Source organism: Oncorhynchus clarkii, unplaced genomic scaffold, assembly GCF_045791955.1.
Source record: "Oncorhynchus clarkii lewisi isolate Uvic-CL-2024 unplaced genomic scaffold, UVic_Ocla_1.0 unplaced_contig_6761_pilon_pilon, whole genome shotgun sequence".
Taxonomy (NCBI): domain Eukaryota; kingdom Metazoa; phylum Chordata; class Actinopteri; order Salmoniformes; family Salmonidae; genus Oncorhynchus; species Oncorhynchus clarkii.
In genome coordinates, this window is record NW_027259324.1 from 21,879 (window position 1) to 34,242 (window position 12,364).

Here is a 12,364-nt window from a genome sequence, read left to right on the forward strand (position 1 = left end):
CACCACCCCTCCACCCCTCCGCAATCAATCACTCAGTCAATATGACAGACAGCCAGAACACAAGGAAGGTCTATTTCAATGGATTTCTATCTATTTCACTCTATTTCTATAGATCTTATAGATACAGAGTTTAGACCAGGGACAAAGGTACACAGGTGTGTCCGAAATGGCTCCCTATTCACTAACACAATACTTTTGGACAATAGTAGTGCACTATATAGAGAATAGGGTGCCATTTCGGGCGCGGTTGGGTTGATACATACGCTGTTGATGGGAGCAACCTGATATCCATAGAGCTGCATACTCTTTTACACAGAGAGACGAGGAGGAGGACGACACGGCATGCGGTCAAAAAGGAGGAGGAAGAAGAGGAGGAGGAAGAAGAGAAAGGTCACATGTTAGAATAGATGCATGCAAGGAGAGACACACTGGCTCAAATGCACAACAGGAGTACTGCTACCGTAAACCATCACACTTGTAGCTACACAACATAACACAACGTGCTCTACAGGTATTACTTCTCTATAGGTCATATTTCTACAATAAAGTAAACCACGCTTGCATCCAAAATGGCACCCTGTTTCCTCGAAAGTGACCTACTTTTGACCCAGAGCCCTGGTCAAAAGTAGTGCACCACATATGGAATAGGGTGCCATTTGGGACATCCACGATGTAAAGGATAAAGTGTTCACAACGTGCCACACTGGTAATACAGCTCCCAAAACATACCGTCAGATTGTCACAGATAGCACCATATGATTGTATCATTCACATGGCACCTTAACATACACACACCATTAGCATAACGTTATCCTAACGTTAAAGAGACAGCGTATCTGATTCTGTTATTGAAGGGGAACGGAGGATCAGCGGACCACATATTAGACCATCTGGGCTGTGTCTGAAATGGCCCCTTGTTCCCAACAGATGTAGGATCTTAATTGCTGAGAATTGTCCTGCACGGCAGGAAGTGCAAACTTGTAGTTGCATTTGAAGTTTGTAATTTCCACTTTAAAATGTCAGACTTTATTTGGCCAAACAAAAAAGGTATCAACCCCCTACAAAAAAAATATTTATTATAATCCACATAATAATTCACATTTCCTGTTGATGCAGGATTATTTTCCTGCTGTAGCAAACTAGCTCTAATTAAGATCCTTCATTTGTATAAAGCGCACTTATATTGACTATGGGCTCTGGTCAAAATGAGTGCACTATACAGGGAATAGGGTGCAAAAGTAGTGCACTATATAGAAGGTCGGTTGTTTAGCAGCAAAACCGAGGCGTGCGCAACTATGGGGCAAAACTGACAGGGTTGGCTTAGAATGTTGACAACATGTAAACTATATTTAGTCTCCAATGTTTATTGAAAACATAAATACATTTGCACAATCAGCGCTTGTTGTCTCTCAAATACATCGTTACAGCTGATACTGTAGGTAGCACATTTTTGCCATATTAGCATAGACATGACCAGTCAAAACAAAACATGGTATCAATAACAAGATGAAACGAGCTGAAACGAACAACCCACGATTCCCCACATGGCAGCTTGTTGTCATTGTTGCTTGCTATCTGACCCTTCAGAATCATCATTTCATCATCACCATTCATCATTTCCGTGACGTTTTCAGACAACTCATCTATAGGAAATTGAGTAGTGCACTTTAAAGGGAATACAGATGTAGGATCTTAATTTGATCACACTGTTGCAGGAGAACTGAAGGAAATGTTAAACTTGTAGTGTATTGTAGTGTTTCCACTTTGAAATGTCCGACTTGATTTTCCCTTACGGAAAATGTATCAACCCCTACAAAAATGGCCATTAACTATAATCCACATAATAATTCACATTTCCTGTTGCTGCAGGATTATTTTCCTGCTGTAACAAACTGGCTCAAATGAAGATCCTACCTCTGTAGGGTGCCATTTAGGACCCAGTCTTTAAACAACATTCCTCAGCTGTGCCCCTCCGAGGAGCCGTCTGGCTAAGTGTGTCTGGTCCCTCTGAAGCTAAAGCCACAGAAACTCCCACAATCCCCTCTCATCCCCTCTTATCTCTCTATCAGATCGTCTTGTTTATGTTGGGCCACATGGGCTGCTTACGGGAGATGTCACCCATCCACAAAACACTGGGAAAGGAGGCCATTTTGGCTCTGCTCGTCTCCCACCGGTCCTGACGCAAGCGAGAGGGATCTTAACTTCAAAGTGAACGGAATGCACTCTCTGTAGTGTGTGTGAAGTGTGGGAAAGCACAAGGCGACAAAACAGGTCCTGAACATGCTTGGAGGTTGATGTTTTAATGTCATATTATACTGTACGAGAAATATTTTTTTTTCTTCAAATATGATTTCTATGACCTCTCAATTCAGTATTGATAACAAGTACAACACACGTGGGCTGTGTCTAAATGCCCGTACCTGCGTTATAAATAGTAGGCACTTTGGGTATGTGAAAATATAACATTTTATAGTGTGTGAAATGTTCCAAGTTTTCAATGCCAGGATGTCATACTCATTTAGGCTTTTTACTAGTAGAATTTGCTGCATGCTGTTGAGAGAGATACGTGTCTTTTCAGACCCGCGTGTGTTTGACAACAGCTGATATTCACCTGATAATGAGATAAGGGGAGGCGCTACCAAAATAAACCAATGGAGGGAAACAACACGGTTGCACATTAGATCTCAGTATAGGTGAGTCTAGTATGTTGATACGTGTCGATTACTGCATTAGTTTTCACTAAACAGAACATTATAAATAGTATGTAGTATTAGTACACATTAGATCTCAGTATAGGTGAGTCTAGTATGTTGATACGTGTCGCTTACTGCATTCGTTTTCACTAAACAGAACATTATAAATAGTATGTAGTATTAGTACACATTAGATCTCAGTATAGGCGAGTCTAGTATGTTGATACGTGTCGCTTACTGCATTCGTTTTCACTAAACAGAACATTATAAATAGTATGTAGTATTAGTACACATTAGATCTCAGTATAGGTGAGTCTAGTATGTTGATACGTGTCGCTTACTGCATTCGTTTTCACTAAACAGAACATTATAAATAGTATGTAGTATTAGTACACATTAGATCTCAGTATAGGTGAGTCTAGTATGTTGATACGTGTCGCTTACTGCATTCCTCAATAAAACAGACATTGTTGTTTGACTTGGGGTGAGAGATACTGTTGGGAGAGGCTGGTCCTGCCGCTTGCTGTGGGGGAAATTAGCTAGAACACATGCATGCACGACACACACACACACACACACACACACACACACACACACACACACACACACACACACACACTGACACATACATACAATCACAAATATACTCTCTCTCCCTCTTGTTTGTTCTTACCAGCTGAGCTGACTTCTCCACATCTCCTTTCCTCCCCTTCTTCTCATTTTTCTTCCTGAAGATCTCCTGCAGCTAGAGAGGAGAGGAGAAGAGAGGAGAAGAGAGGAGAGGAGAGGAGAGGAGAGGAGAGGGGAGAGGAGAGGAGAGGAGAGGAGAGGAGAGGAGAGGAGAGGAGAGGAGAGGAGAGCACAGAGATGATGTGTGAGATCAACAGTGTGCAGCAGTTATCTTCTTGACACATACAACTGTTAAATGCATTATTCAAATCCAATTCTTTATTTATTAAGCGAGCAGTAAGGGTAACTCACCACTAGGAACTCCCTCTTGTCAACCATCTGGTTGCCGTCGGCGTCGAACATGTTGAAGGCGATCTTGAAGCCTGCGTGGGGCTCTGAGGAAGAGGAGGAGGTATGAAGATGACTAATCTCCACACCGTAGGGACTGAATGGACTACTAGATGTCTAGAAAGATGAGTGATCTCAACACCACAGGGACTGGACTCAAGTCATTATGTGTTCTGCGATCAGTGTATCCAGATGATGGCAAGATCTGTTGTGTGGTCTGTTTTGCTCAAACACATCAATGTAATTTGACACAGTTGTCTGTGTTATCATTGTTACCATCCCACATATCTCACTACGTCACTACTGTTGAAATGATATCCATGAATGAATCTTTACCCAAAGGTCACTGGTTTGAATCCCTGAGCGGACTAGGTGAAACATCTGTAGATGTGCCCTTGAGCGAGGCACTTAACCTTAACTGCCCCTTTAAGTCGCTCTGGATAAGAGCGCCTGCTAAATGACTACAATGTACATGCATACCTGTTGATCTTTCTCTCTCATCTTGGCAAGTGCTATGTCAATATTACTCCAGCGCTGGGTTACCACGCAAAGTGTGTGTAGCAGCGATGACTGAGATGCCTCATTGCCTCGTTAGACCCTCAGTGAGCAACAACAGCAGAGCAGCACCTCAGAGTGTGGCTGGAGATTTATCTGCACAGACTGTCAACGCCAGTCTCAAGCCTACGTCCCAAATAGCATCCTATTCCCTATGTAGTGCACCACTTTTTTCCCAGGGCCATGGACAGAAGTAGTGCACTATATAGCGAATTGGTTGCCATTTGGGACGCAGACAAAGCAATATATGCCTCCAAGTGTGTTTTTATTGTAACAATGTTGATGAAGGCCTATATGATGAATACCTACATTTATAGGAGTTGAAATGTTGGGAGCAGATGTGTGTTGAGTCTTCATTTACAAAATAATATCTTTCATTGTCACATATACTGGATAGGTACAGTGAAATGTGTTGTTTTACAGGGTGGTGCAAAGCCCCTGGAGCATATTAGGGTTAAGTGCCTTGCTCAAGGGCACGTCAACAGATTTTTCACATAGTCGGCTCGGGTATTCGAACGAGCAACCTTTCGGTTATTGGCCCAATGCTCTAACCGCTAGGCTACCTGCTAAGCACCTGTCTCAAAGCCACTCAATTTTCAATGTTGTCCTAACACAAACTTTATCTTATATTGTCTTAAACTTGTTATGGCTGGGGGGCAGTGTTGAGTAGCTTGGATGAATAAGTTGCCCAGAGTAAACGGCCTGCTCCTCAGTCTCAGTCGCTAATATATGCATATTATTATTAGTATTGGATAGAAAACACTCTAAAGTTCCCATTGAAATCCCCTTGAGATATTAATGATGTTGCACTTCCTAGGGCTTCCACTAGATGTCAACCGTCTATAGAAATTTGAATGAGACTTCTACTGTGTGGTGGGACTGAATGAGAGCAGAATCTATCAGGTGACTGGCAGTCAGCCATTTTCTGATCACGCGCATTCCTCATGGTATCCACTTGCGTTCCATTGCTCATCAAGACACAAAGGAATACTCCGGTTGGAACTTTATTGAAGCTATATGTTAACATTCTAATGATTGATTCTGTACTTAGTTTGAAATGTTTCTTCGACCTGTAATATAACTTTTTGAAGTTTTTGTCCGACGTAACGCTGACCAGAATGAGCGTTTGGATATGTATACCGAACGCGCTAACAAAAGGAGGCATTTGGACATAAATAACGGACATTATCACACAAAACAAACTAACTAACAACTAATGTTTTATCTTATCTTATCTTAACTCATGTTTTATCTTATCTTAACTTGTGTTTTATCTAATCCTGTCTTAACTCATGTTTTATCTTATCTTATCTTAACTCATGTTTTATCTTATCTTATCTTAACTCATGTTTTATCTTATCTGAACTTTATATGGCTGCAGGGGCAGTATTGAGTTGCTTGGATGAAAAGGTGCCCATTGTAAACGGCCAGTTCCTCAGTCTCAGTTGCTAATATATGCATATTATTAGTAGTATTGGATAGAAAACACTCAAAAATTTCCAAAACTGTCAAAATATTGTCTGTGAGTATAACAGAACTGATATTGCAGGCGAAACCCTGAGGAAAATCAAAACAGGAAGTGGTGTCTTTTTTGAAAACTCCATGTTCCATAGCCTCCCTTTGCTCCATTTAAAGGGATATGAACCAGATTCCTTTTCCTTTCGCTTCCTCAAGGTGTCAACAGTCTTCAGACATAGTTTCAGGCTTTTATTTTGAAAAATGAGCCAGAACGATAACATCGCGTCAAGTGGTCACATGAGTTTGGATAGGTATTTGCGGTTGATATATTATCGATTATATATTTTAAAAACAACCAGAGGATTGATTATGAAAAACGTTTGACATGTTTCTGTGGACATTATGGAAACTATTTGGAATTTTAGTCTGCGTTGTCGTGACCGCTCTTTCCTGTGGATTTCTGAACATAACGCGACAAACGGAGGTATTTTGGATCTAAAAATAATCTTTATGGAACAAAAGGAACATTTGTTGTGTAACTGGGAGTCAAAGGTAAATTATTAATTTGATTGCTTTTCTGATTTTCGTGACCGAGCTACCTGTTGCTAAGTGTAGTTAATGTTTTATCGTGTGATCGATACATTTACACAAACACTTGGATTGCTTTCGCTGTAAAGCATAATTTCAAAATCTGACACGACAGGTGGATTAACAAAAGGCTAAGCTGTGTTTTCCTATATTGCACTTGTGATTTCATGAATATAAATATTTATAGTAATATTCATGTTTTATCTTATCTTAACTTGTGTTTTATCTTATCTTAACTCGTGTTTTATCATATCTTGTCTTAACTAATGTTTTAACTTATCTTGTCTTAACTCGTGTTTTATCTTATCTTACCTCGTGTTTTATCTTATCTTGTCTTAACTCATGTTTTATCTTGTCTTAACTCATGTTTTATCTTGTCTTAACTCGTGTTTTATCTTATTGTCACGGCTTTCTTCCTGTGAAGGAGAGGCGGACCAAAACGCAGCGTGGTTGAAGTTCATGGTTCTTTAATATGAGACACATAACATGAACAAACTATAAAACAATAAACGTGGCAAAACCAAAACAGTCCTATCTGGTGCAGCAAACACAAAGACAGGAAACAATCACCCACAAAATACCCAAAGAATATGGCTACCTAATTATGGCTCCCAATCAGAGACAACGATAAACACCTGCCTCTGATTGAGAACCAATCTAGGCAACCATAGACTTACCTAGACACCTAAAAGAACACAACCCCATAAATCTACAAAAAAACCCTAGACAAGCAAAAACACAAATCACCCATATCACACCCTGGCCTAACCAAATTAATAAAGAAAACAAAGATAACTAAGGCCAGGGTGTGACACTTATCTTGTCTTAACTCGTGTTTTATTTTATCTTGTCTTAACTCGTGTTTTATTTTTATCTTGTCTTAACTCATGATTAATCTTAACTCGTGTTTTATCTTATCTTGTCTTAACTTGTGTTTAATCTTAACTCATGTTTTATCTTGTCTTAACTCGTGTTTTATTTTATCTTGTCTTAACTCATGTTTAATCTTAACTCGTGTTTTATCTTATCTTATCTTAACTTGTGTTTTATCTTATCTTGTCTTAACTTATGTTTAATCTTAACTTGTGTTTTATTTGATCTTGTCTTAACTCATGTTTTAGCTTATCTTGTCTTAACTAATATTTTATCTTATCTTGTCTTAACTCATGTTTTATCTTATCTTAACTAATATTTTATCTTATCTTGTCTTAACTTGTGTTTTATCTTATCTTGTCTTAACTCGTGTTTTATCTTATCTTAACTCGTGTTTTATTTTATCTTGTCTTAACTCATGTTTTATCTTAACTCATGTTTTATCTTATCTTGTCTTAACTCATGTTTTATCTTATCTTAACTTGTGTTTTATTTGATCTTGTCTTAACTCATGTTTTAGCTTATCTTGTCTTAACTAATATTTTATCTTATCTTGTCTTAACTCATGTTTTATCTTATCTTGTCTTAACTCATGTTTTATCTTATCTTGTCTTAACTCAGGACCTTCTGTGTCTTGGCAGCTTCGTCAGGGTAAGTGTAGATTTGACCACCTACCGTAGTGTAAGGTACAGGAGATTTTGGTATTTTTTCAGGGACTGGAGATCTTGGGTGGGCCGCCCATGTCTGGGACATACTGTAAACTTTAACAGACCAACGCTGGCCTTTAGTAATGATTTGTGTTTAATGTAAGCAGAGGGCACCACCAGCCCCTCTTCATGAGAGAGAGAGAGAGGTAGGGCATAGAGTAGAACATAGAGAGAGAAAGAGAGTGAGAGAGAGGGAAAGAAAGAGATAGAAAGAGTATGTGATAGAGAGAAAGAGAGGGAGCGGAAGAGAGAGAAAGAGAGAGAGTGTAGAGCGTAGAGAGACTCACTTGTCAGAATGCAGAGCAGAAAGAGATACTCGGTGTAAGCGATGATGCCTGGAAAGAAAAAGAGAAGAAGGAACATCAAAGGACAGTTGACAAGATTCATTCTGTTAATGTACAATAAAGCACTCTCTCTCTCCCTCTCTCTCTCCTTCTCGCTCTCCTTCACCAACTCTCAAACAGCTGGTCGGGGTCCTGATTTTTTTCTTTCAAACTCCGGGACACTAGAGGCGGCTTGGCTGAAGGCCAGATTAAAATGTTTACTGATTGTTCAAAGACGGGCCTCCTCTAGATAAATGGAAGGGTAGAACAGACCTTCCCCTCCTCCCCTCTTCTCCCGGAGAGGAGTAGAGAAGGAGTAATCCCCCCTTTCATGCAGATAACATCTAAAAATGTAAAAAGGTGCCTTTGAGTTGAGCCGCAGGCGGTGTTTTGGCCACACTAGAGCTGCGGGTGTTTTTACACTGCAAGTGAGCGGTGCTGAGACCCAAGACCTAAAACACTGGGTGGTAGAACACACACACACACACACACGCACGCACGCTCGCTCGCACGCACGCACGCACGCACGCACACACACACACACACACACACACACGGTGGGGGGGAGGGGGGTGGAAAGAGATCCCAAACAGCCGTGTTGTGTTTGGAGAGGCAAGGTGTAAAGCGTTGAGGGGATGGCCAGCCTGAGGGTGTGGTCCATTTAGGATGATGTCCCCTCTGCTCCTCTTTGTTGGGGCCAGGGGAAACACAGGCATGGCCCAGTGAGATGGAGGACCGCTGCTGTGGTCTAGATGCTGGAAGGGGAGTGTGTGTATGCTCATGTTTCTCTATGTGTGTGTGTGTGTGTGCTCATGTTTCTCTATATGTGAGTGTTGGTCTGTTACACGGCGGCTGAAAGCATTCCCTCTTCCACCAGGTTTTTGTTTGGAGAGGAAGACAGTAGCCTGTCTGTCCACTGATAGTTCAGGGTGACTGCACTGAGTGTTACGGGAGAGAGACTCCCTGCTTCAGGAAGGGGAGAGGAGGGGAACATGATACCTCAGCTTAGTGGAGCTACCCCTGCCCCCTGCCCTGGACCTCACACTAGGGATGGATGCTCCCTGTCCCAGGCTTACTCAAATACTCAATACAGCTTGTCTCCCACGAGGAGAGGCCAACTCAATAAAGTGTTTGAACTGCAACTATCTGCTGTCTTTATTCTACTAGTTTAACCTCCTATTGTTTTTCAAAATGTGTACATTTGAATGTTTAGTCAGTTATCAGACACTCTTATCCAGAGCCTCTTACAGTAGTGACTTCATACATTTGACTGTTTAGTCATTTCTCAGACGAGGAGACCAAGGCACAGAGTGATGAGAATACATTCCTCTTTATTAAAGGAAGAACACTAAAACAAGCAAAACAACAAAATGACCGTGACGATATAAACACTGGTGCTGACACAGGCAACTAATACATAGACAATAACCCACAGATAAACCAAGGAATATGGCTACCTAAATATGGTTCCCAATCAGAGACAACCATAAACATAGACAGTACACCCCCCCCCCCCCCCCAAAGGTGGGGACTCCCGGCCGTACACCTAAACCTATATGGGAGGGTCTGGGTGGGCATCTAACCTCGGTGGCGGCTTTGGTTCTGGAAGCCGCCTCCCTTCTTTACACTGAGGGCTGGGGACCCTCGATAGAGACCCCGGGCTGGGGACCGTCGCTGGAGACCCCGAGCTGGGGACCGTCGTGGGAGTTCCGGACTGTGGCCCGTCGTGGGAGGTTCCGGACTGTGGCCCGTCGTTGGAGGTTCCGTTCTGTGGCCCGTCGTTGGAGGTTCCGTTCTGTGAACTGTCGCCGGACGGTCTGGACTGGGTACTGTCGCCGGACGGTCTGGACTGGGTACTGTCGCCGGACGGTCTGGACTGGGTACTGTCGCCGGACGGTCTGGACTGGGTACTGTCGCCGGACGGTCTGGACTGGGTACTGTCGCCGGACGGTCTGGACTGGGTACTGTCGCCGGACGGTCTGGATTGGGTACTGTCGCCGGACGGTCTGGACTGGGTACTGTCGCCAGACGGTCTGGACTGGGTACTGTCGCCGGACGGTCTGGACTGGGTACTGTCGCCAGACGGTCTGGACTGGGTACTGTCGCCAGACGGTCTGGACTGGGTACTGTCGCCAGACGGTCTGGACTGGGTACTGTCGCCAGACGGTCTGGACTGGGTACTGTCGCCAGACGGCCTGGACTGGGTACTGTCGCCAGACGGTCTGGACTGGGTACTGTCGCCAGACGGTCTGGACTGGGTACTGTCACCAGACGGTCTGGACTGGGTACTGTCACCAGACGCTCTGGACCCTGGAGGCGCACGGGAAGCCTGGTGCTTGGTGTTGGCAATGGTGGTACTGGGCTGGTGATACGCACCTCAGGGCGAGTGCGGGGAGTAGGCACAGGATGTACTGGAGCTGACACAACCCGTCCTGGCTGGATGGGCGCTGGCAGAGAACGCACTGGGCTGAGCCGGCGCAGGATATCCTGGTCCAAGGAGGTATACTGGAGACCAGGAGTGCTGAGCCGGTACCCTCCTTCCTGGCTGGATGCCCATTCTAGTCCGGCCAATGCTAGGAGCTGGAATAGAACGCACCAGGCTAGAATAGCGTACTGGAGACACCGTGAGTTCCACCGCATAACACGGTGCCTGACCAGTAACACGATCCCCACAGTAAGCACGAGGAGTTGGCTCAGGTCTCCTACATGACTCAGCCAATCTCCTCGTGTGCCCCCCCAAATAATATTGGGTGCTAACCGTGTACCCGTTCCTCCATTCTCCTGTATCCCTCCTCGCACTGTTCCATTGAATCCCAGGCGGGCTCTGGCACTCTCCCTGGATCGATCGACCACCTCTCAATCTCCTCCCAGGTTGTCACCCACTCATCCTTCTCCCGGGTCCATTCTTCCACCAAGCGCTGTTCCTCCCTTTCACACTGCTTGGTCCTGGTTTGGTGGGTTATTCTGTCACGTTCGTTGTAACGAGGAGACCAAGGAGCAGCGTGATGAAAATACATTCCTCTTTATTAAAGGAAGAACACTAAAACAAACTAACAAAACGACCGTGAAGATATAAACACTGGTGCTGACACAGGCAACTAATACATAGACAATAACCCACAGGTAAACCAAGGAATAAATATGGATACGTAAATATGGTTCCCAATCAGAGACAACCATAAACAGCTGCCTCTAATTGAGAACCAATCTAGGCAACCATAGACATACATTTACCTAGACAAACCAAAACCCCATAGATGTACAAAAACCCCTAGACAAGACAAAAACTAAACAAACCACCCTTGTCACACCCTGACCAAACCAAATAATAAAGAAAACAAAGATAACTTTGATAATCAAGAAAACAAAGATAACTAAGGTCAGGGCGTGACACTTACAGTGTCAGTGACCTCGTACATTTGACTGTTTAGTCAGTTATCAGACACTCTTATCCAGAGCCTCTTACAGTAGTGACCTCATACACTTTACTGTTTAGTCAGTTATCAGACACTCTTATCCAGAGCCTCTTACAGTAGTGACCTCATACATTTTACTGTTTAGTCAGTTATCAGACACTCTTATCCAGAGCCTCTTACAGTAGTGACCTCATACACTTTACTGTTTAGTCAGTTATCAGACACTCTTATCCAGAGCCTCTTACAGTAGTGACCTCATACACTTTATTGTTTAGTCTGTTATCAGACACTCTTATCCAGAGCCTCTTACAGTAGTGACCTCATACACTTTACTGTTTAGTCAGTTATCAGACACTCTTATCCAGAGCCTCTTACAGTAGTGACCTCATACATTTTACTGTTTAGTCAGTTATCAGACACTCTTATCCAGAGCCTCTTACAGTAGTGACCTCATACACTTTACTGTTTAGTCAGTTATCAGACACTCTTATCCAGAGCCTCTGACAGTAGTGACCTCATACATTTTACTGTTTAGTCAGTTATCAGACACTCTTATCCAGAGCCTCTTACAGTAGTGACCTCATACATTTTTCGTACTCCTCTTTTTTTCCCTGCATCCTTGTTTTTTCTGTCAATGTCACAAGTCTGGGAAAACAAAGAACACCTTACCAGATGAACGCTTGTAATCTGAGCGTTTTTTCACAACTTCATCCAGGAGTTTTCCCAGACCTCAT

General features: G+C 43.1%; 1 protein-coding gene across 1 annotated transcript in view; it reads right to left on the reverse strand.

The window, feature by feature from the left end:
* Positions 1 to 11,231, reverse strand: part of LOC139399963 (calcium uptake protein 3, mitochondrial-like) — a 29,233-nt gene extending 18,002 nt beyond the window's left edge. Inside the window, exons 1-7 of the mRNA XM_071145100.1 lie at positions 10,980 to 11,231; positions 10,477 to 10,794; positions 9,841 to 9,982; positions 8,179 to 8,226; positions 3,675 to 3,757; positions 3,367 to 3,438; positions 264 to 305 (exon numbers count right to left, since the gene is read on the reverse strand). Coding sequence (XP_071001201.1) covers positions 264 to 305; positions 3,367 to 3,438; positions 3,675 to 3,757; positions 8,179 to 8,226; positions 9,841 to 9,982; positions 10,477 to 10,794; positions 10,980 to 11,231 — 957 coding nt within the window. The remainder of the gene's footprint in view (positions 1 to 263; positions 306 to 3,366; positions 3,439 to 3,674; positions 3,758 to 8,178; positions 8,227 to 9,840; positions 9,983 to 10,476; positions 10,795 to 10,979) is intronic.
* Between the last annotated feature and the right edge of the window lie 1,133 nt (positions 11,232 to 12,364).